Below are 25443 nucleotides of genomic sequence, written 5' to 3' on the forward strand. Positions count from 1 at the left end.
TGATCAGCATCAGCCAGAGTTCCTGTGTCTCTTTCTCTTCCAGGAAACCTGGATGGCCAACGCCAAGCTCTCAACACCCACGAGACAGCCTGAGCTCCTTACCTGCTCTCTTTAGCATCTCAAATGCTCTACTTTCTCTTGCATGAACTCGGCTTGCAGTCTTCTTGCCACCATCATTGTGGGATCCCAGAGTGAGACCTATGTGAACCCAGCCCTGAACTCCAGGACCAGAGATTGAAGGTATGAGCTCCTCCATGTGAGGAGTTCACCTTCACCTTCTACTTTGCTCCAGAGTGGGAGGTTGTATGTGGTCGTCAGTCTCACACATGGGTGGAAGTGGACACTGGATCAGGTTGAACCTGATTTCAAGGTATCTATGAGGTTTTCATATGAGAACAGCACTTCAGTCCCAGAGGATGTACCTGAGTATGTCCGGCCTTGTACACAATCTCTGGAGGGGGCTGAAGAGATCAAATTAGGTGGAACTCTGTCCTCTCCCTGTCTTAGCATGAACCAACTGACACAGCATAAATATTCCCTTCTTAATGAGTCTTAATGACGTTGGCCTGCAGACATGTGCAATCTATTGTCCTAACTGAGGTAGGACAGCCAAACCTGTCTTGGGCCTGGGATGTTCCTCTGACACCACTGGTTCTCAGGTCCTTGGACCCAGACTGAATGGCCCCCTCTGCAACGCTCCTTGGCCACACCAAGCTTGCAAACAGAACACGATGCCTCCTTTTCCATATATGGATATGTCCTCTTATTGGCTCTCTCTCTCCCGGAGAGCCCTGACATGCCACTTCTACTTTTTAAAGAGTGTTCAGGTGAAATAGACACTCTGGACTCTGTCCTCACGTAGCATCTGGACATCAGTGAAGATATGCCCATAACACAATACGAAACACTGATTTGTGTTCTTCTGGAAGTCTACTGCATCCAAAGCAAATGAGCTCTCGATAAACAAAAATTGTACGAGTGTGCTGGAGGGGCTGGAGAGGTGACTCAGGAGTTAGGAGCATGAGCTGATCTTGCAAAGGGCCCAGTTTGATTCCCTGCACCCCCATGTCGGTTCACAACCATAGTTAACTCCAGTCCTAGGATATCTAGCATCAGTGTTGGGGTGCAGAGCACCTGCACAAATCTCCCCCGGGGCCCCCCAACACACACACAGGAAGACGACAATGTATTGCAATCACGAGAGGCTGACCAGCCTTAAGTGAATATGGTAACATACTATCTGACGCAAGGGAGAGTGACTTGAAGCTAGAGAAACCTTGCTCAACCCAAGGACAAAGTCCCCAACACTGGCCTTCTCTAAGTCTCTGGTGTCTCTCGTTCCTAAATCAGAGCCTACCCCACCTTTGCTCCACCAACACGGAAGATGAAGTCTGAGAATGGAGAATGAGCATGCTCACACTCGGGTTTCACAATCGCTCCGCACTTTTATTGTTCACTGTCTTCACAGGGCAGACACTGAATCTTCTTCAGTGGGACGGAGATCCGCTCAGGAAGACCTCCACTGACCAGGAAACACCACACCACCAAAAACTTTCTCTTTGTTTTCCTGACAATCTGGGAAGTGTTGAAGGGTGACCCAGCACAGTTTGCACATGCAAAGAGGGGGAGGGAGGGAGGGAGGGAGGGAGGGAGGGAAGGAGAGGGACAGAGAGAGAAAGAAAGAGAGAGAGAGAGAGAAAGAGAGAAAGAGAGAAAGAGAGAAAGAGAGAGAGAGAGAATCCCCCAAGAGCCCAGCAACTTTTTCCAAGTTTGGCTGAAAGCAGCTTGCCAAGGCTTCGGGTTCGTGCGTTTCCCTGGCTGCTGGGAGGGGCTGGGGTTGGGTACAGTCCGTGTGACCAGCTGTAGGACATACTGTGTCAGTGGGGTTAGCAACAGCCATGAGTCCATGCTTTTGAGGATTAACTGCAGGGTGTGTAGAAGGAAAAAAAAATTCCAGTTGAAGAAATAAAAAAAGGGCATGCCAGAGTCTGGCTGGGTGGGGAAATCGGAAAACTGTGACACTGGACGAAGATGGGTGTTTTCCTGCCCATGTGAGGGTCTCCACGGACCCTTTTTCCTGGACCAGTCAGTCCCCTTACTGCAGCCAGTCAACTGATTAATTAAATAACACATGTTATAAAACTTTAAAAACGGGGCATTTACAGTAGGTCCATAAATACGTGCTTTTAAAAGTGTCTACATACATATTTACAGAGTTGCAATGTCAACCATAGTAGCCCTGAAAAAGACAGCCCCTCTCTTGTGTGACAACTCTCCCAAGTTCTGTCCTCCCACTTTGACAGATAGGGACCAGAATGGAGCTGAGGAAACAGTACCAAAATTGTCTCAGGCATCCTCCGCCCCAAAGGCACAAAACCCAAGAACCTCAGAGACCAAGGTCCACGTTTCTCCCAGACTCCGGCTGTCCACCACAGCAGGGGGCAGCCCTGCCCCTCCCTGGCAAGTGCTTTTATAGCATCTGAGAATCACCTGCTCAAAACCTCCTAGGGTTTTTTCTGTTTGTTTGTTTGAACCCATCCATATATTTTTTATTTCCCTTTTTATTATTTTTTTTCCTTTGCTTCTCTTTGCAGCTAACTTGCGAGGGTCAGATGGTAATGGTAGAGGAGGTCCCACCAGAGGAGACAAAGAAGGGCACAGGAGAGTCACATCTCCACCCTGGCGTCTCTCTAGACACTGCTTTTTTCTAACTGAGAGACCAGGTCTGAGAACAGGCACAGAGTCTGCATCCCAGGCCCACGGGCTCTAGGGTTCCCAGTGGAGACCTTGGGAGCAGTGGACTCTCGAACTTCAAAGGAGGAAATGAAAGCTGGCAGCTCCAGTCGCTTAGGGAGAGAAGGGGGGTTTCCTAGTGCCGGGCCAAGGTTCAGGCTCAGCCCTGATGGATCTATATGCTATTTGCTATTGATTCCCAGAGACAGTGTGAGGAAAAGGTTGGTGAGGGCAGGGGGGAGGGAGGCATGAAGGGGAACTTGACCTCTGAAAGGTTATCCTTAGATAGGGCCTCTCCCCAACCCTCAGGGTCGGACCAAAGTCCCAGCGATGGCCAACGGACAGCTCAAGAAGCACAAAGCAGGGCCAAGGAACTCTTTTAAAAAATTGCATAGAAGGAGACGCCCCTCCCGGGCAGGATGGCTGCACCACAGAGCACGGTTCTGGGCCATGTCCAAGGATCATCCAGAGGATGACGTGAAGGTCCTGCTCCTGAGGCTGGGACCTCGGCTTGAAGACCACACACATGCACCAGCACATACACACATGCACACATGCTCTCTCTCTCGCTCGCTCTCTCTTTCTCCCTCTCTCTCTCTCTGGCTTTCTCTCTGGCTCTCTCTCATGCTCGCTCTCTCACTCTCACAACTGGGAGAGGTCAGTGCTCTCTGCAGGGCAGACTGCTGGTCCCTTTGGCTTCACTGATTCCAGGTCACTTCAGGTGCTGAGGAGAGACCAAAAAAAAAAAAAAATTACAATGTTGGCCAGTACTCGCTGCCTTCTGCAGTGATGATCTACGCATTCCTGCCTAATGGACATATGAATAAAAGCCCTACTGGATATATCTTTGAAGCATATATTCAACATCAGATGAAGATGCAGAATGTGACCCCAACCAGCCCTGAACCATCCCCTTCAGGATACCTTCCCACAAATTGCCATCATCCTGGTTTTTGAGTCACTTTAGATGGCCTGCCCTTGCCTGCCTCCCTGACTTCCCTTCCTCCACGGTACTGAGAATAGTCAGTCCCTCCCACACTCTAGCCATGCACCCTCACCACTGAGCTACATCCTCAATCCCTCTTTACTTTATGTTGAGACAGTTTCACAATGTGGTCCAAGGAGACTTGTAACCCAGAAATCCTCCTGCATCAGCTTCCTAAGTGTCTGGAACTCTATCTTGCACCAGCAAGCCTAGTTCATTTTTAAAAACTTAAACAGCACACTGACCTGACAGGAACCTAAGCTTCTGTGCCTCAGTCTTGTGTGTGAAGTTCTGAGCATGCAGTTACAGCTCTGTCTGTCTGAACATGCTGTATTTCCATCTGTCTGACCATGTGGCTGCAGCTCTGTCCACATGCTGCTCTATAATATGAGGAAACATGCCACATCTGTCCACCTGCTCCACGGCTGATGCACAACTCAGGCACTCCTGGTGGGCCAGTGATGCTCCTGGAGTGCACCACTAGAACTTCCTGTGTGTGTCCAGAAGCCATGAATGATGCACCTGTGCCAAGGTGACCGTGGCAGAGGCGCTGCTGGGCTCAAAGGAGCCAGGAGTCAGTTTTGGTGGACACTAATGGTTGGTTCTCCCTGTGAGCCAGCGTTGCTCCTTACTTCCCTCAAAGGTTCACATGGCCTCTGAGGCAGATAGCACAGGCTCTCATGCATCATGAAGGAAACAGGCTCAGGGAGGACTAACTTCTCATGAGATCACAGGGAGTGTAGGCCCTCAGAGTGACCTTCTCTTCTGCACGTGGGCAGCTCTCCCTCACTGGGCACAGTCACCTAGGGTTCACCTCCATCCATGCCGGAACTCAGAGGACCAGACTTTGAGACACATCCTACCCACCCAATTCCTTCTTGAAACAGGAGGGCGCTGACCTGCATGTTAGCGTCTTAAGCTGAGATTCTATGTCACGGACTATGCAAACCTTTCTGTACCTGTGTTCGGTAGGGCTCTACAATGAATTGTGTCTCCCTGAAATCCCTCGGTGTGATGGACCAGGACCTTTCGGAGATGTGAGCATGTGAGGACACAGTAAGAAAGAAGATAACTGTCTAGAGTCCGGAAAGCGTGTCCTCACCAGAACCGACCAGAGCAATCCTTAAGGTTGTTCTCTGACCTCTACACACACACACACACACACACACATACACACACACACACACACACACACACACACACACACACACACGCACGCGCACACACACAATGCTTTGGGTTATCAGATTTGGTATCTGATATTTCCACGTGTATATAAGGCATTCTGGTGACTCTGGCCCTCCCTCACCCTCCTTGTCTCTCAAGCCCCTCTCCTACTAAGTTCCTTTTCAACCTTCACAAGTTATTGTTTTGAGGCCCGCTGAGTGGAACCAGAGCTGTCTGTGGGACTGTGGGTTTGGACGTCTCCACTAGAGACATCTAGTGGAGCTCACCAGTGGGTACTCAACTGACAGCACTGGGTCCCCATTTCCCAAAGTCTTATCAGTGGCCACTGCCTCCATAGTGGGAATTCAAGAGACATGCCACCTCCCTTCCGTGGTTGAAGGTTGGCAGGCCTAATGTGGGCCAGCACATTTGCACTGATCTCATAACTGGACCAGTTGTATTACACAATTTTAAAAGAAGCATCATATTGCCTGAGTCTGTTTGGGATGCCATAGCAAAAATATCATCCAGTGGGCAACTTCAACACAGAATGGTTTTGCCATTCTCCCCTCTGGAGGCCCCAAGTTCCCATTGACACATATGAAAGTCGAGACTTGGAGAAATTAACTTGTAGCCCTACAGTCAGTGAATGGTGAAGGGTGAATGGTGAGGGTCTGAGCCCTGGTGATCCAGAATCTACCTGCTAAGCTACAAAACTCATGGCTGCAGAAGGCCCCACCTAGCCTGGAGGGTGCCTGGCGTGCCATCGCTCTCACTCACCCACCCAAGATGTACCAACCCTTGGATCAGACCCAAGAGCCACGAGGCGGCGCCAGGGTGCCTCTGACTCCTACCTGTTAAGGAGCAGACGAAGTGCCTATTCTTTGAAGAAGGGTCCCTGGAACTGAGTCGCTGCTGCAGCCTTGACCTTTCGGCATTGTCTAGTGATATAAGGGGTTGCTGCTGAGGTGCATCGGGATGCCAGGCGGAGGCTGTAGCTGTGTGGAGAGAAGAGCACAGGTCATCGTCAGGAACCAGTTTGGGCCTCTGGCATCACTGAAGGGGCAAGGATATCTTTGCTGCCCGTACCTCCCAGGCCCATGCAAGGTTCATGCCACATATCTGGAGGGGTGACAGGTTCTCCTAATGGAAATGTAAGTCCGCGCTCCTTTGTGTCTTACTTTTAAAGAAGTGTTTGAAAGAGAGATGACCCCACTCATTCCTCATCTTTTGAACGTAGCCAGCTTGTGCCCCGCTGGGCTCCCCACCCCACCCCCCTGGAAGGCTGCCCTCTTTGCCTCCTGTGAGTCCACCCCATGCCCCATCCCCGCTGTGTCTCCTCTTGGCTGCTGCTGTACCATTAGCTTAGCACGACAAGAGCCGGAGTGGCTATATGTGGCCATAACCCCAGCAGCCCAGGAGGCTGAGGCAGGAGGGTGGTGAGATTGGAGCTAGCCTGAATTAGACTATAAAGTGAGCCTCTGTCTCAGAGTGAGCAAATGTGCAGGGCGCTTGCCTGACTGTGCTAGGTACTTCATATACGAGCGACTGACTCAGACCCTAATTATCCTGAACTGACAGAAGGGAAAACGGCGGCGCAGAGAGCCCGTGGGCCACATCATCAACTGTCTCTCTGGGCGCAGAACAAGGGGTGAGCATAGCTTGGGTGACAATAGAAGTGGGTGGGGCAGGCATTTCTCTGGTTCACCTGCTTGAAGTTAGCAGTACGGAGAAGGAGATGGGAACAGGGTCCTCCCCAGATCTGATAGACAAGAGAGTGGGAGTCACACTTATTTAACCAGGGCGAGTGCTTGTCAGTATGGTGGTATTTGGGCTGTCACACTGAAGGGGTGTGTGTGTGTGTGTGTGTGTGTTGCATATGGTAAGCAATGCTCAGGAAGTTATGAAACACGCCACAATACACCGGGCAGCAAATGGCTCTACAGCCAAAGTCTAAGGCAGTGGTGCCCCTTAGCAACAAGGGATCTTCTCTAAGACACTCCATCCCCAGTGGGAGCCTGAAACGACTGAGCCCAGTGCTGAGACAGTATTGAGCCCAGTAGACAGCATGGTTATTCCCACACATACAAGTTGTGCTAAAGTTTGACTTAATCAAATGAGCCAGGCCTGGTGACTCATGCTTGTAACCCCAACACGTAGAAGCTGAGGCAGGAGGATCACACGAGTTTGGGGTCAACCTGTCCAACAGTTTCACATCAGCCTAGGCGAGAACAAGAACTCTCAATGTTCGCTTTCTCTTTGCATCTTGCTGTACGTTCAGCTTCCCTCTGAGAAGCCTGGACAGCAACTCCTTCCTCATCAATCTATCAATATTCAAAGCTCTTAGATACGGAAGTCCTGCAGGCCCCACCTTCCTCTCTAGGTCTCCTTTCCCTGCAAGGAGGCAGCAAACACAGTCATTTCCACAAGGGGGCGCACTTTCTCCCCAGCCCAGGGTTTCCACCCTGGTGTTTTCCAGCAGCCCGCAGGAAGGGGGCACTCTCTGTCATTAACCCATGGGGATCTCTGGCAGAAAGGGAAGACAATTTCAGCCACGCTCACATGGTCTCTGTGAATCCTACATTCTTTCTCTCTGGATCCTCCACCACAGGAGTGAAAAAGAGCCAATGATTCAAGTTCATTTCACAGATAAGAAAATGGAGACATGACTCAAGGTCAGGGGCTTATTCTTGGGGTGGTAGAGCCCAGGCCTCACTCCCCGACTGTGGTGGACACCGGGTCACCTTGGTGTCTCTCATGAAGTCTGGGGGTTGAGATTCATCTGCAGGACAGACTCCTCTCTGCCTTGGGAGGCTGAGTGCCCACGGCAACTCTGAAATGAGTTGGTCCCCTGGTTAGTCTAAGGATCCTGTGAGTTCTTGAGCCCGGCTGCAGGTGGTTACCACCTCATGATCCTGGAGGTAAGCTTGAGAAGCTGAGGGCTGAACCTAGACCTGACCCCAAGCCTGACATTTCTGAGCTAAGTCTCACTGCACGGACACCATTCCCCTGCAGAGGGGACATCTCCTGGACATTTGGGAAACCCCTTAAATTCAGATCCTGACCTTAACTTCTGACACATTGGCTCTTTCTTGGTGACTGGTACTCTCTTGACATCCTGAAAGCCAGACCCATGGGGGTCTTCCTGTCCCCTCCTCTGCTGCTGTTGGGGGCTATCTGGCTCACCTTCCTCCCTCAGCCCCCCACCATGGACCATCTCTCTCCAGGTTTCCTGCAATGTTCCTTCCTCACGGGGCTTTTCCTAGCCACACGGGCCTCCCTCCAGTCTGTTCTGCCGAATTATGTGACCTTTCCCCCAAAAGGCATACTAGATCACGACATCCCTTTACTGCACCTCTCCCTCCCCCCACCCTCTGGACAAGTCCACCTTTTTTCCATACTTAGGATGTACACGACCCAGCCCTACTGACCTCCGAGCCTACTTCAGTCAGTTCTGGGCTCACTGCTTCAGCTAACCTGGTCAGAGGGTTTGGTAGCAGCTAGTTTGGGACAGCTAAGGAACAGCCATGTTCCTAAGATTTCCATTCAAGCACCTGAGTTCCCTGAGAGCAGAGCTGCGTTGGGGAAGGGGGCCTTTCTCTGTGCTTCACACGCACAGGCTCTGCTCACAGGGGTGCCCCACCTGCAGCTTGTACAAGGTGCCTTCCGGAAGCTGCACTTCCGGAAACAAAGTCCAGAGGCCGCATACACCATGCAGCCTTCCCCAGTCTGGATGGACAGATGGCAATGGTGCAGACGCCACAGACAGGGCTCCTTACCCACACCTGGCACTTAGGCAAGGCTCGAAAAGGTGACCCACTCATGGCAGGCACGACACAATCACTCTATCAAGCAGCCGTTTCTATTTCCTGTGTACTCTGCCAGGCTGTTCAGTCTGTCAGGACACTCTTCCCCGCAAGACTCCTCTTCCTTCCTCTAGGTCAGATGTTTCCTTGTTAAAACCTGTGCCTGACCCCTCCTGGAAGATCTATAGGCGATTAATAGTTGCTGGAGGACATGAAGACATTCTATTCAGTGGTGGAGCCACGGTTAAGGTGACTGTGATCCTGTAAATAATCCTTGCCCATACTCCTATAAGCAACTCTAATGACACCCAATGAATGGGTGGGGGGAGGAGAGGAAGGGAGGGGAAGGAAGGAGGGAGGAATAATAAAGAAAAAGGAAAGAAGATGAGGAGGAGATGACAACTAAGTTGGGAAGAGAAAGGGGACCAGTGGGGGAGTCAAAGAGGGGGAGGAGAAGCAGCCGGGCGGTGGTGGCAGTGCAAGCCTTTCATCCCAGCACTTGGGAGGCAGAGGCAGGCAGATTTCTGAGTTTGAGCCCAGCCTGGTCTACAGAGTAAGTTCCAGGACAGCCAGGGCTACACAGAGAAATCCTGTCTTGGGGGTGCAGGGGTGGAGGGGAAGAGAGGATAATGGGAGGTAAATATCAAATTACACTATATACATGTATCAAAACATCATAATGAAACCTATTATTATGCAATTGTGCATAACTAATATGTGCACATAACCCCCATCCCCCCACCCCCCAGCATCCAGGCTTCTGTCCTGTGGCCTACAGAGGAACAGCTCTGTGTCCAAGGGAGTTGGGTTCTAGGGCTCAGGTCTCAGGCAGCCAAAGGACTACGTTCCTTTTCAGCTCCCAGAAATCTGTGCGAAAGAAACCCAGATAAGATGGTATGTACAGGAGAAATGGGAGGAAGGTTAGAAGCAGGGAGTGGGGGCTGGGAGGAGGGGATGAAGATGGAGGGAGCTGATACAAGGGAACGGAGGAGCAGCCAGGAGCAGCCAAGTCTCAGGCTGTCAGCAACACATGGTCTCCGAGGGAGTCAGTCTGCTTGTTTGTCCTGGTTGCCTCCTATGAGGTGACAGGGCCCCTGTGGTTCCCCTGGTGCTCAAGCATCACCAAGCCTTGGGGAGCTGGGGAAAAGGTGAGGTCACAACACCTGAGCTTTCTTAGGGACAGGGGACATGACACAGGACCCGGGACCAAGGTGAAGTAAAGCCACAACAAAAACTACAAAGGCAGCAGCAACAACAACAAACAAAACAGAAATAAAAACCTCAAGAGAGGGGCTAGGGTGTGGCCCGGTTGGCAGCCTGAAGGAGGCTATGGGTTTGAATCTACCAGCACAGAGAACCCAACTGACATGGTGCTTGGCTGCCACACCAGCACTCTGCGGGGGAGGCAATCAGAGGATCAGTCATTCTAAGCTACAGCAGGAGTTCGAGGCCACCTGGAGCTACATGAGACCCTACCCCCAAAATAAATAAGTAGAAGACAGGTAATTCTATCAATAAGGCATTTTTAAAAGTAACTTAAAAATGGGCAAAAGATACCAAGTCACTGAACAAATTTCAAATATAAACACTGCTAAATGGCGTAGCAAAAGAACACCTTCACTGGCCAGAATGAGGTGGCCTTTGCATGTGACAAGACCTGGCGAACCCAAGAACCATTCCCAGCTTCCACCACAGAGGTCCCTCCCACAACTCCTGAAGCCTGCCCAGTACACCCCTCTTGAAGCCACATTCGCAGACCTGATGCATACATGGATCGTTGTCCAGCACAGCAAGGGGACCAGAAGCATAGCACAGGGTCTAGGGTGTCAAAGCCTGGTTCCCTGGGCGCATGTGTGGTATACACAGCCACAAGGCAAACAAACACACAAGATTCCTCAGCCCATAATGGTTAAGTGATTGCTATGTACAAAATGAAGGCAGGAGGGAGTCCAGGAGCATGCAGGGGGCAGGCAGGGGCTGCAAAGCCAGAGGGAAGGCTTCAGATGCAAACGCGTGTGAGCTACCAAATATGGATCTCGAAAGTACTCGGCTCTTACAGGTGCTTGTGTAGAGACGTGTCTAAAACACCAGAGAGGTGAAGGGGAGGGGAGGCCCTGAGTGAAATGAGAGCTTGCTTGTCCCTCATGTGACAACTGTGGGTTTCCAGGGCCAGAACTGAGGAGACCAGCCAGAAGGCACTTGATGCCATCCAGAAAGAAGTGATGGGAGGGAAGGATGTATGTGTGTGTGTGTGGGGGGGTGCGGCACTGGCCTTTTGTGGACTGCTGGGGGCTGAGCTGTGAGAGCCACAGATTTGGACATACTGGAGTCATGGCAGAAGGGCAGGTAACGACAGGGTTGGACATTGGGGTGTGAAGACAACATGCATTCCAGCTTAGCTCCAGAGCAAGATGAGCTGATCCTGCGACTGTCGGGAGGGGACTCCAGGGAGAGCCATGACACTTGGGAGTAGATTCAACTTGAAATGCTGACTAGGCACCCCGGGGGCGTGTCAGGTGGCTGGCTGGCTGACCCAAGACCCAGATAAGAACATGAATCTGGGACTTGTTAGCACCCATGGGACTTGTTAGCACCCAGAGATGAAAGGAGGGGGAAGGAGGTCCAGGGGTCAAGGGTGCAACAGGATGTGGGATGTGTGGGAATGAGCTGCGACAAGGTATAAAGTATCTTGGGGACAAGGCAGGTAACAGTGACCACCGTTAGGGTGGTACACCGCCAAGGCCCAGAGCCACCACATATTTAGTTTCTCAGAGGGCAGTGTTCCACCTTGGGAGCAGCGATTCCACAGCTGACTGAGATAAATGCTCAACAAGGACTTTAACAGAGGGTTGAGGTTTCGAAAGCACGTGTAGGAACAGAGACTAGGTCATGGGAGCAGGGTGAGGACCTTGGAGGGAACAGCTGATTAAAAGGGGCAGGAGCTCTCCAAGGCATGAGGGGCTGCTTGGTCTCGGCCTGGTCTTCACCTGCTTCATCTCTTTCTCTTATGCACAGACTACATTGGGCCTCACATCGATGTCTTACCCATTTCTATAAATCCGTGGTACAGTTCACTGCGAATCAGTACCAGGTCACTTGGCGTTTCCCATTGTGGGCGCCTCCCTGTATAACCCAGGAGGCCCCTCCCATTCAGAGCCTAGCTCTGCCTCTGCCTTGTCTTGGGGCCTCCAACCTCTCTGAGCATAGTATCTCAAGAAGAGCTGGTGGCGCGACAGCCCTCAAAAGCTAAACACTGGGGGGAGGGGACGGTGCTATTTTGGCTTCCATGCAGGAGTTTCTTTAATCCCCTGCCCAATAAGGCATGATACTGTCTTACTGTGGGCAAAGAAGAGGTTCAAAGGAGTGGAAGCACCAGCTAACAAAGTTTACAGGGAAACAGTCAACATACGAATCCAGAACCATTTGTTCCCAAGTCTGTTTGCACCCAATCGGTAGAGATGAAGGGTTCTTCAGTGTGGGGTTCCTCTGCCCTAGATCTGCTGACAGACCTCAAGGAGCATGCTAGGTCTGCTATGAGTTGTCCGTTTCCAAGCTCACAGGAAGCCTGGAACAGAGGCTCTCTAACTCAGATGCCTTATGAGGTAATGCTTAAAACACCCAAGATAGGGCTCACAGCCTTATGTATTTGGACTTGGCTTTTTTTTTTCCCCTCCTATATAGCTCAGCACTGGAAATTTGAGAGCAGGCTCTAAGGGTTGATGAGCTCCCATACTTCTGCTCAAAATGAGGCCCACGGACTGGCAGCACAGCAACCATGAGATGGGTGGGACCTACAGATGCTCAGAACCAACAGCCAGAAATCTTAAAAGAAACCTGATTTTGTTTTTGGCGGGGGGGGGAGGTATGGGGGGGAAGACCTGTAGATGAGGACAGATGGACAGATACCTAGAGACTGATGTACAAATGCTTTCTGATCTGGATTGGGGCTGGTGTCCAGCAGCTGTAAACAAGTCCCTCTGTGCAGGAGTGGGAAAAGGCAGGTGGCCTCCGAGGGGCAGAACAACACTGACCCTCCTGGGTGGCCAGATGGCTCAGCAGGTTAAAATGCTTGTGAAGTAAGCTTGAATAGCTGAGTTTGATTCCTGAGATTTACATAAAAACGCCAGATGTAGTGGTGCATATCTGTAATTCCAGCACTCCCACAGGGGGATGGAAACAGGAGACTCACATGGGCACCAACAAGTCAACTAGACAGTGCTGTAGAACCAACAGCAGTCTTGTCTCAAAATGAGATGGGATGCACTGTGAACTGAGTGTACACGTGCACACACACACACACACACACACACACACACACACACACACAGAATAATTTTTCAAATTAAAACAAAACGAAACAACAACAACAAGAAGAAGAAAAACAGAAAGAAAAGAAATTGTTGGGCCTGGCTGGTTCTGATTCCTTCAGGTTGAGACCTGAGGTCTCTGTGGTCCTCTGGGGCAAGCTGCAGTTGACATGGGCCGTTGACAAGCACGGCCTACGCTCCTACTTTGTGAGTCTCTTTTAGTCTCCTCTTTAACACTGTAAGATGGTCATGCCCTTTTTATGGCTGAGGGTGTCTGTTCCTTTCTAACAGGTCCACAAGGCCCTGGCCTCTTTCTCACCCGAAAGGTCTATCTATTGAGCTCTGCTTTGTTGGGGCCTCTAGGTCAAACCTGTTTGGTCTGAACTTGAAATGTCTAGTGTGTAGCAAGCTCCTAACATTTGACCCAGTTAACAGGAAGGCTGGCAGGCCAGCCAGGCCCGGGGACCTCAGCCAAGGAAGCTGCCAGTGGGGAAACCCGTGTGGATGCCTCCCTTCCAGTCAGCAGAGGAAGAGGCCAGCCTAGCTCATGGTCAGACAAAGAAGCTGAGCCAGAGGTTGCAAGGAAACTTGCTCAAAGCGGTGCAATGTGGTGCTCTTGGTAAGGAAGCCACCGTTGGCTTCTGACTCACAAGAGCAGGAGCTGGTGGAGTGAAGGCAGCCCTAGGAACACAGAAGGAAGCTTGCGAGTCAGGTAATGGTCTTGATCGGATAGACTCTCCTTTCCCTTCCAGCTGAGCCAAAACATACCGATTGCAAAGAAGCCAAAAAGCAGCTTGTATCTGTCCACTTCCTACCTATGGGGCCATCACTGCCCCGGGCACAAAGGGGTGCTCAGAATGTGCATCCCGGAACAGTCAAGAACAAATCCACATCCAAGCTCTCTATGTAGCTATGCCTCCAACATGCAGGTCCCTATTCCCAAGAGCCAAACTCACCAAGCACCTGTATCCCAGAGGGGTTCACTCACTGCCAGAGTCCTGCTCAGAACATACCCAGAATTCAGGTGTGAATACATCTGAAGGCTTAGACCCCCACACACACAGGCCCACCCCCCCAACCCCCACTCTACCTTGTGCTGACTCTTAGTTTCAGGGACATCATCTCTGCAGGAACCCTGCTACTGCCTGAGCCAGCATAGAAATGATCCCCCTAACTTTCTCCTCTCTACACCTCTCTCGAATGCAACTCCCAGGTTCTCTTTTTCCTCCAGTTGGATGAAGTGCAATGAAGCTGAGAAGAAAATAAACACATGTGCCAGGAATACTGACTGCCAGAAAATTAAGACAACCAGTGTGGAAAATCTAAAGAGGGACGGCCTTCCCTGGACATTATTACATGGAATTGCTCTTTTCAGGGACAAAGTCCTTTGGAGATGTTGAAACATCATTAGGACCTGTCTTTTAAAGATGTCAAAAGAAGAGGTGAGTGCCAGGGCAAAGCAAGGCTCAACCTTCAAGGGGTTTGCTATTGTTGGTACAGAGGTTCTCGTAGGCTTCATGAGGTGTCAGTGTTGGCGGCAGGACTCCAGAACTTGGCATCAGGTGCCAGTGGTGAAGATGGTTCATCGTTAAGAACAAGCCCAGAGGTGAGCAGCTCACGAAGGCCTTACTTATTGCCCTCACCTCTGTGGAGAAGCCTGGTGTTCCTGGCTAGCAGAGAGTCCCAGACACAGGGCTGGCACTGTCATTGAAAAGGCATGCTTACCACGTGAATGCATGGGCATTAATCAATGGGAATGGAGCTGCCACAAGAGCAGGGACGTCGTGGGGCCAGGTCCGGCCTTCAGCTTGTGAGCCTTCCCCCAAAGTCCTCACCCTGTCTGGCGCCAACCTCAACAGTTTAACCTGTTCCACAAACTGGAGGAGACAGTGTGGCCTCAGGTTACCTGTCCCACCCTAAGCTGCTTCTCCAGCTCACCGGGGAGGAGGCTTTCCAGAAAGGCTCCTCCCAGCCGGGGACAGACAACCTGGCCCCGTTACACACTGCTTCTGACTTGGGGAATACAAGGGCTTGCAGCCACATGGAGGCAGGTATAGAACGGTATTCCCTCCATTTCCACCCCCTTACCTGCCCTTGCTAATGGCATGCTGGGGACCACGTTCTCTGAAATTTATTCACCAAGGACTGTGAGATGGGTATGCCAGCATTTCAGACAGGGTAAGCACCTTGCCCAAGCACAGACACCTGGCTTGAAGAACTAGGATTGAAGCTCAAGCAGTATAGGTTCCCAAGGATAAGAGGCAGCTCATTACTGACCCAACTTCTTTCCCCTATTTATCTAACTCGTTGGCACTATGTGATGTAGCCATGAGCCAGGCTCAAACACTGTATACTCAGGGAGGCAGAGGGGGATGTTCTCCAAGGAGATGGATTTGCTCAGGGGCCTATGCTAAGCCTTAAGAAGACACTAAAGGCAAATGGGCTCAACTGTGTCATTCTGTCCATAGCTGGTGTCATAGCAAAAGGCCAGAGTGTTTCTGGGGCCTCCCCACCACAGCAGCGCCTGTGTTTCAACACCTAAGGTGACAGAGAGTATGTGACACACTCGGTGACTGCGAAGACCTGCCTTCTTCATCTGCAGCATCACCCTTTGATTCTGTCAGCTGCTTTGTCACAGTAGCTGTGACTCATGGGCGCCACGGAGAAATCACTAAGTGAATGAATGACATTAGGCTGCGGAACAAGGCTTCGGAGACACGTTCAAACACGGCCCAGCCAAGTGGGCATAGCACTGTGCAAATCAGCCAGCGCAGAAATCAACAAGGGGCTTCCTTATTCTGGGTAGAAAATCAGAAGACACAAGAGCAGTGTCTGCAATGTATTCTGGGTGGCAATAGTGGAAAGGGAGCCCTCAGATGCCAAGTGTCAGGACTAAAATAGGAGATGATCCTATTTCCAGCTCCCAAACTTGGATGAACATAATTGAAAACCTTGTAAGTCTATGCGGCTAGCTCAAACTTCCTACATTCAGGAGGAATGTACCCGTCTCTGAAGTAATGAATGGTGCTATGTTGTTCTGCCAGCACATATAGCCTCTGCCAATTGTTGACCAGCTGTCATGTTTTCTAAGTACGTACGTGTGTGAGTACACATGAGTGCACATGAGAGCCAGAAGACAAACTTGAGGGTCATTCTTAGAAATGCTGCCCATGTCCTTTGAAATAGGTAATTCTCAATGGCTTGGAGCTTGCCAGTTAGGCTAGACTGAAGCCCTAGGTTGGGGAAATCTACCTGCCTCTGCCTCCCTGTAGGTTCTAGGGCTTGAACTTGAGCACTTGTGCTTACGAAGCAAGTTCTTTCCCCACTGTGCTACCTCCCCACACCACACCATGAGGACACACCACATCTGAGGCACTAACCTTTAGCGGGGTTTGTCATCACCTGGCTCTACAAAGTAGCCCTTGTCTCTCACTAGATTATAACTGATCATTTCAACAGCTCCAAGAGTCACATTTTAACTCGAAACTACTGGAGTTAGTTTCATTAGGAGGTCTTTGAAGTGGAATAGCTTTACTTTTTCTGCTATCCCACAAGTTTTGGGTCTGTATAGCTGCCAGGGCTGTGGCAGGTGCTGGGGACGCATGGGATGGGCGGGTGCTACACCAAGCTGGCTCAAGTGATGACTCAAGTTCCTATTTCCTCCTCAGAAAACTGCAAAAGGACAGGCAAGCCAGAGAACCCTCAGTTCTGACTTTAGGAGAGCCCTGGACTTCCATGCTGTCCCTGAGTTGCCAGTCACTAGAAGGTTTTAAAGACAAAGAGAAAACATGCATGAAAGAGCCTGACAACTGAACTCTATACCAAGGAGAGACAGTAAAAGCAAGAGGAATGCAGAATTAAAACTGGAAAGAAATTACATCAAGAGTAGTATTTATCTTTTAAGATGGAGAGGAATCCATAGTCTGGTTACAACTCATCTGGGAAGCTAATTTCAAAATCTCAGGAGTTATGGATTAGCATATCTAGAACCTTCCATAAGCTTCCCAGGGCTCTGGGTCAGCCACAAAATGGTAGTTTCTTAAGCTGAAATTAACAAGACCGTTCAATACTCCAGCAAAACATTCCCCTCACCTAAGCCGGTCACATACAGCTCAGAATGTCACCCTAGAGAGGCAGTGGCTCCCAGGGCCACTAATGGACTTTAAAGACTATAAATGTTTATGGACAGCAACAGAAGTCATTTTGCACAGCAGTTACTTTAATCCCCGTGCCTGGGCTCAATCCCGGGAGACAAACAGCAGCAGGGTTTTCCTCAGCAGCCCCTTCCGTCCGGAAGTCCCTCAGCAACCATCACCATGAGACTGCTCAAAGCACATGCCATCCCCTTCACATGTGGCCAGTTCCTGAATGTCACCTGGCAGTTACTCAGTGACCACCCAAGATTGTTACTTTGGTACTTAACACCAAGTGAGTGTTGACAGTCACTACCAGGCCTTCGAAGGAGCCTGTGGGTCACCTTCATTAACACTCGTGGCTACCGGGCGCGGAGGCCTTGTTCTGTAGTACTCCTTACTGACAGAACCAAGGGAATCTTAGTAGTTCAGCTGGTTCTCCAAATTCCACTTCACTGAAACAAAACCGAGTTCTGGATGGTGATGTGTGTGTTTTTAATACAACTAGGTGGGTCCATGCTGCAGCTTTAATTGCAGCTTGATCAGACTGCTAGGTGTGGAGTCCCCTTACACTAGTGTGGAACAGGATTCAAGTACTGTCACCTCTCCCTCTGGGTTACCTGCACTGAGAATTCTATTTCCCCCAGGTCCCAGGAGAATAGAGAATGAGGTCCCATTATACACTCGTACAAGATGCCATACAAGGAAACAGTGGCTACTCTTGCTCAACAGGACTGGTGCACTCCAGGCGTCATCTCTAAGCCCAGGGGCACAGGAATGTTCTCCCGCTCCAGAGTAAGATGCAGAATACAGCCAGATACCTGATGGCCCACACTGATGTTTTCCGACTGGCAGGAGCTAGGGGCCAGACTGAACACATCTGGTCAGTAAATGGAAACAGAAGCCATCTGAAAATGTCCCTGCTTCCTAGCTGGGATGGCAGAGGCTGGCCCTGGTTATAAGGGAGAAGAGGATGCTACGACCACAAAACATAAATCCAAGAGGCATACATAACTTCACCCTAACAAGGGATACTGAAATAGATCTCGGCAGAAACAGCTCTGAAGACAATGCAGGGAGTATACCCAAAGGCTGACAGGCATTCTTGCTGTTTATGTGTGCCGCAAATTCTATGTCTCCATGATGAGAATCCTGTCTGAAATTTACATTTAGATTGACGCTGGCTCAATACATTATAAAAATTAGAACTCCAGCAGATACAGTCACTGTCTAAATACTGACAGGAGATTCCTGCTCAGAACATAAACCTACACTTCACAGCCCCAGACTCTGTGGCTCCCTAAATGACATTCCGGTCTCGCTCCATCCAACAACTCGGGGTGCACTTATGACCAGATCCCTGGAGGAGCGGCTTCTTTAGCAAGCTTTCTGCTCCACTTTGTTGGCCGAACACTAACATCTCTTTAAGATTTTAGGTTTCTTGTGACAGCTGCCGGTATTTCTTATCACTCTCCATCAGAGGCTTAAGAAGGACATCAAGCCAGCACAAGTGAGGCAGAAAACACAAGTATTTTCAAGACCCTCATGGTTCAAAATTGAATCTGATTTTTGGAAGTGCACTAAGTAATGTAATGCAGTCACGTAAGCTTAACCCCGCCCCATCTCTAGTTCTCAGGATTAGTCAGGAAGTAAGTGAAGCTTACAGAGACCCTTAAGGCCCTAACACTCTTGTTACAATATGGGGGAGGGAAAGGCTGGTTTAGTTCCCAGGACAGCTCACAACTGTTTGAAGCACAGGCAGGCATGCACTGCACATACATAAACACAGGCGAAGCCCTCACAAGACAAACTTCAAATGATCTTAAAAAATACCGTAGGCAGACCTGAGTTTGCATGTAAGGCAGTTTGCTGAGGTTAGAGGAGGCTGTACTGGTCTTCCTTCAGGATTAATACACAGCTGACTACGATTTTCTGGCAGTCTCTAGCTGACCTCACTGAATCACCGTCAAATGCAAAAGGTGTGATGCTAACAGACATGATCAGGTGCGAGAGCACTTGGTTCCTGTTGCAATCAACTGTTGATGAAGCAAAGGGTTCCCCCTGAGAACAGCAGTGTGGTGACAGACCGTGTAGTCTGAAGTGAAGGACAGAAGGACAAGGGAGGTGGGGCAGAACTGCCACCTAAGGGCAGTCCGTCAGCCATTGTGTTCCTTTAAAAGAAATGAAACTGAAACCTACAAAGGTGATCCAAGGGGACAGCTCCTAGAGCAACCCTAAGAGGGACGGGGCTCTGCAAAGGGAGGACAAACAGGTAAGTGATGAGCTGGGGACTGAGACTACAGTTCACAGCAGCTGAAGCCTTCCCTAATCACACAGTCACAAACCCCAGGTTTTGTCCTATTCATTTCTTCCCCCTGTATGACACTGACTGCTTTTCAATCTGGAATCTTACTTAATGCAACAAATATGTCATCTTCACTCTCAATCTGGATCGATTATTTGGTATTCCACAGCACTGTTCACTTAAGGTCCTGGCAGGTAGACCTAAGTCTGAGGAGACTGTGGTTGTCCCTGCTCCCCTAGGCTCTGCACACACACCCTAACCCTGTGCCACCAGAGTCCAGAGTTCAAGAATGACTCCTGCCTCTAGAGCTCTGGCTATCCAGACCTGTCCTACAGGATGGCCATGAGGCACCAGGAGGCTCAAGAATGTACAGATCCCCAAGGGTTGACTTACACACTCAACTCTTGTGCTGAAATTAGCCAAAATATGTAAAAGGAGACTGATTGTCCAGCACCCTTGGCTCTCAGTCTCTGTTGATGAAGAGGTTGGCCAAGGGATGGCTCTTCAAGTGATTTGCAGAAGCCCTGGGCTAGGCCAGAAGGGATACAGTTCTCTCCTAATGGCCTGCCCACACATTCTAGCAGAACTGTCGCTGGACAAATGGCAGTCTCAGGGAAGAAAGGCTAGAGACTACCAGATCTGGAAAGCCAACAGACAAGACCATTCTCCTTGGCCATCAGGCAAGTCCTAAGGGCACCTGAAAGGTGGCCTGCATATTCAGATAATCCTCAAATTATCTACCTGGGTTCCAATCCATTTTCAAAGTAAACTGCCTTCTATAAAGTTTCTTAGAGATGTCAGTCAAGTCAAAGCGAACCTCAATATCCAATCCAATGCCACATGTCTAAAATGAGCTTCAATATCAGTAAGCATTTTGACCCAAGTATGAACATCTGCATTTCTGGGATAGCAACACTCAAACATAATAAAAGTTCGTTATACTTTTCCTGTCACTTGGTTTTGGGACAATACTCCAAATACTAAGAATTTTAATTAACACTTAATTAAGAGGGAAGAACACTAGGAAAACACAGGCTCACAGCAATTTTGCTTGTTTTTTTTTGTTTTTTGAGACAGGGTCTTACCATGTCCTCTTTCTAGTCTCAAACTCAGAGGTCTTGCCCCCCACCCCACCCCTGCCTCCTGAATGCTGGGATTAATGATGTGTAGCACTGGACCTTCCTCGGGTCATGTTAAAGTCTCAAAACTAAGTTGATTCTAGAAATTCTTCTTGTCAGAAAATATCACAAGTGAACTTACGCTAGCCATCCTGGGATTCATCACTGGAAATGACATGAGGTGCCTTCAAACAGTGAAAGGGACAGAAGGTTCCAATAATTGAGCTTTCTGATGTTTAGAAAACATTTCATTCTGCGTAAAGGGTAAGAGCTCTGGAACGAAAAAGCTCCTCCAGATGGACAGGGATGGCATGGCTTCTTGGGAACTATTCCAATTTGGCAGATGTGTCTGAGGTTCTAGCACCTGTCAGAGCCAGGGATGCCATGGAGAGTAGGAGCAGCACACACCCTGTTCTCTAACAGTGTGGGTGAGACAGCATGCAGATCCAGCAGCACTGCACTCTGCTTTCTGCATACTGGAAACAGCACTCATCCAAGGCTAACCCACCAAATACTAGGAAAGCACAAGGGTCCCATGAATGGATGCTAAGCAGACAGGGTGGGAGGGAAGTGGATTCTCTTTCTCGGAGGATCTCCAAATTTGGGCTTCCTGGCAGGGCATTGCTGTGCATCTGCATGCATTTGTGTACGATGGCACAAGAACTACTGCTGAAGACATTCCCAATTTCCATTACCCTCCCCTCCTTCTCACTGGGTTCCCTGGAACCTAGTAGGTAGACTTGTAACCATCTGGACACATTGTCAAGCCTGCAGTCCCCTCCCTAGAGGAAGGTCAGACAGTAGGCTCTAGGATAGGAGGTGAGTGTCAGACTACAGGAAATGCCTCCTCTCCACATTTTCACAACAGCCCTTGGAAGAAGTTACTACTAGCTTCTTTGATTCCTGCTTGGGAGAACAATGAAAGTCAATCTGCAACCTAACTGCAGGCAGCACAGAAGCAGCTGAGATCTCAGGTAACAACTCCCCCAGTCCTCTGCACTCTTCTCACACTCCACAAGGTATTTCTTGATCCAGCTAAGTGTCAACGATCAAAGAGGAATCAACTATAATTAGCAAAACTTGGTTGATGCCACACAACACAGGTGGAGAGAGGCCCCAGGCCAATGGCTGACTACAGTCTACACGGTCTAGACACCAAACAAGGTCCAAGTGGCCTGTTTCCCCTTTATGGACAAAATGCAGTCCTTTCACAAGTGTTTACAAAGTGTTTATTAGTTACAATGATATAGATTGTATCATCCAATTCTCCCCTAGTTATCAGGTATTTTAAATAACATGAAAAAAGAGCTTTCTTAGACATCTGACAAACAGAGGATGTATCCATGCTAACAGGGCAAAGTAGTAAACATCACTCTTGTGTGTCTGTAATAAAAAGTCTGTCAAGCCTGCATTGGTTAAAATCAATGAACAATCCCTTTTGTATGTCAAATTATAAATTTTAATGTTTTCATTAGAATAATCTTTATAGCACTTTGCAACAAGAAGCAATAAAATAACTAACAGCAAACTTCAGTACAGCAGACACTGTCCGGATTAACAATGCAAACACAAATGTAAGCTGTAAATCACACAATACAATTGAAGCACCCAAAACAATTTAAATAATTTTAAATACTTTATTTTTAAACTGCTACAAATGCTTTATACAGTATTCCAACATAAAGTCTCCTTACAGAAATGTAACAAAATGGGAATGATAGTGAAAGGTTAAAGTGGCACAAATTCATCAAACAAGTATTAAACTACAAATTTTAAGAGGTAGATTACTTTTAAGGTTGAGTACAAAACACAGCATGAATAAAATGTAGCCATTTTCCACCACCTCAGCCATTAATCTGGGGAAGTCTCAGCACTTGTGGAGAAGTGGTGCTGACCATTACAAAAGCAAGAGGGCGATCTGCTGCTCTGAGTCTACTCTGACAAGAGTAAGGCCTGGTGTGCAGATACAAACAGCTATACAGGCCTGGATGCGTTCTGTGCACCGATACACTGCTACACAGCATCTCATAATATAACAACTATAAATCAGTGCCAGCCAGTGAGAGGATGGTGTCCAGTTGCACACAAACATGACTCTAGCAGAGGCACGAGAAGTCCTATCCAATCTGGGTTCCTCTGCAGTATGCTGGCAATCTGCTTATGATTTTTTTTTTTTTTAAAGGGGAGAGGGATAGGGATCAACTAAACGCCTCTCTGTGTAATTCACATAAAAGAAAGGCATCAAGGGCTTGTGTAAGCAAGCATTTTGAGGTGGGTGCACCCGATCTGTTATCCCTGAAACTAAGACCACTCATAAAACAAGGGCACTTGCTTTGCAAGGTTCAGTTCAATTGCTCTTAGCTGCTCTCTGCCAGACTCAAGGGCCACACTCAGAGCTGAGCTGCCAGTCCAGTGATGAGAAGAGCCAGTCCATCTAGCCCATCTTATGGCACCCTTCTCTTTGGATCTCAATCCCCTGAGAGCCCAGCACACATGTGAGCTCCACCAAAGAGACGGATGCCTGACACTAACCAGGGCAAGAAGCCTGTCGGTAAGCAGCTGTATGCTACATCTTTTGAGTCAGCTTCAACTGGTCTTGCAAGCTGGGTAGATTTCGTATCCTTTGCCGTAGTGCTTATCCTAAGTTGAGCATGCAATATCTTTTAGTCAGTTAAGGTTTGTTTTGTGGGGGGGACTTTTCTACAGGAAGTTCCTAGAAAATAAGAAAACTGAAGATAAATGACAACATACACAACCTTATGAACTGACCATATTAAAGAAAAAGGTGAAGAGACTGTAAGACAAATGTCACCAAGACAGAAACACATAAGGAACTCTTAATAGGAACTCCACTCCTGCTCCAAAGACATAGGGCTGCTCCCCACCCGGTATACAGTGGGGGCAGGGGTCATTTGTTGACTCAACACCTGGTGGTGGCAGTGGAGAACCTGTCCTGGAGCTGCTGCTTCCCTAGCTTTCTAACTTCTGGACACAGGGGTAGGAGTGTCATGAGAAATGGAAACGTTGCTTGGATAAAGCAGCTCTTTGGATTACAGGGAAGATCATGGAAGAGTCTGCTCTCCTCTCTGGAAAGGAGTTCTCAGCAAGCACTCCAAAGGCAGCAGCAAGAAGGTCCAGGCAGACTGGGACAGACTCAGGGAGAGGCTCACCTGCTTTTTTGGTGGCTTTGTTGTGAAAAAAAAAGCATTTGGAGCATATGGCTCTTTATCCTGGAATGGTTAAACCAGCTGGTGCTTCAGGAAGTGGCCAGGCGGCAATCTGTGGGGTCCTGTGCTCAAGGCTGTGTTCTGGCTACAGCTACGTCCTTGAAAAACTGCAGAACCCTATGCTGGCTTTCAAGTGTTTTGATACTGGACACGACTTATAATCATAGTTTGCTGCAATCAACAAACAGGGAATGAACAAGCTACATGTTCTGCAGAGCTGAGGACAGCAAGCCACAGTACATGGAAATTCCACGCATGACAGCTCCTTGCATCACGGAGTCTCCTCTTAGCCAACTGAGACAAACACCAGGGCTGAGGACCACTGTCAGTAAACATTCCTCCCTCATCAACACACAACACACAAGCACAGAAAATGAGCTCGGCTAGTCGGTAGCAGCTGGGCTAGAGGACACCTGGAGTCCTGCCAGGCGCCAGGAGTCCTACTGTTGCCTATGTGTTTGCTAGGGTACTAATGACTGAAATACACCCTGCAGAAATGCCCACTCTTACGTCTACATAGCCAAACACAATATTCAATTGGACATTTGGTTTTTAATTGTCCAAAACAACTCACAAGGTCATAGTCTCTTGGTAAGTACCTTGGATGATGTCCCTCATCCTGCAGATCTGTCTACAACCCAGGGACTCACAGAGGAAAAGGATTAGTCATTGGGAACAACTCAGTGTGCCCGTTACTGAGCACACTACTTAGGATTTCGTTATCTATAGCTTTAAGTGGTGCTTTTTTATGCCAACTTTTAACTCTAGCAATATAACTCTGTTAACTATCAAAATAGTTTAAAATCCACTGGAGCAAGAAAAGAGAGACATTTTGGGACACATTAGCCTTAGAGAGTCTTTAAAACACCAAATAAGAGTGACGTAAGTGAACTTTATACATGCACACTCAGCTCTTACATTTTCATACATTTACCCTGGAAAAGTCTACAGGATCCAGTACAAAACAGTTAATTCTTTTAGAAAAACACTAGAAGAAAGTACATTCTAAAACATCAATCACCTGCATAGTAACCCATGAAATGATGGTTCAATAACATTAAGTTGGTGTAGAATTCCCTAGAACAGAGGCCAGTAACAAGTATGGAGCACTGACGTCTGAAAATCCTGCTTTTCGTCACTACAGCCAACTCTACGAAGTTGCCCAAGCAACTGTGTGGCTAAATATGACCAGATAGATAACAACTAACATTCAGCATGTTTTGAAGTACCTTCAAAAAAATCTCAATCCTTCAGCACTACAGGAAACTGTTGTGCTCAATGTCTAGAGTTTTCTTTTGCTATGCACACAGCACCGAGAACTTTACCTAAGTGACACTGGAACCTTGGTATGCTTAGGTCTTCTCCAAAACAAGTCATTCCACAACTGTCCCTAACACTGTTTGCTTCCAATACCCTGAATCACAGCAATGACAACCCAGAATCAAGACAGGCTGCATAGAAGGTGTCCAAGAATTTGCAGAGTAGCCTTTTGATGGCCACTGACCTGTGGACATTATTTGGGAATGAGAAGGAATTCCAAGTGCAGCAACACAGCTTAAGAAGTCAATATAATAGACTGTACTAGAGCCACATCACTCTGTCCCTGAGAACCATATATATATACATATACATGTATACATATATATGTGTGTATATATATAT

At 48.8% G+C, this 25443-nt stretch overlaps 1 protein-coding gene and 1 long non-coding RNA gene across 10 annotated transcripts in view; one reads left to right on the forward strand and one right to left on the reverse strand.

Annotated features, from left to right (window-relative positions):
- Positions 1-1425: 1425 nt before the first annotated feature.
- The window catches only part of Prdm2 (PR/SET domain 2), a 108117-nt gene continuing 84099 nt past the window's right edge, over positions 1426-25443 (reverse strand). For 6 of the 9 annotated variants that reach the window (XM_031379373.1, XM_031379370.1, XM_031379375.1 and 3 more), the window contains 2 exons: positions 5740-5883; positions 1431-3457 (listed from right to left, as the gene is read on the reverse strand). In XM_031379373.1, coding sequence (XP_031235233.1) covers positions 5763-5883 — 121 coding nt within the window. In that variant the 3' untranslated portion in view covers positions 1431-3457; positions 5740-5762. Of the gene's footprint in view, positions 3458-3963; positions 4099-5739; positions 5884-21767; positions 23268-25443 lie in introns of those variants that run through there. The other 3 variants (XR_004121178.1, XM_031379371.1, XM_031379372.1) reach the window with 3 other exon arrangements.
- Positions 9443-10197, forward strand: LOC116096985. The gene is made up of 2 exons (XR_004121179.1): positions 9443-9585; positions 9869-10197. It is a non-coding gene; the product is annotated as an uncharacterized LOC116096985 (long non-coding RNA).

This window comes from Mastomys coucha, unplaced genomic scaffold, assembly GCF_008632895.1.
Source record: "Mastomys coucha isolate ucsf_1 unplaced genomic scaffold, UCSF_Mcou_1 pScaffold18, whole genome shotgun sequence".
Lineage (NCBI taxonomy): Eukaryota > Metazoa > Chordata > Mammalia > Rodentia > Muridae > Mastomys > Mastomys coucha.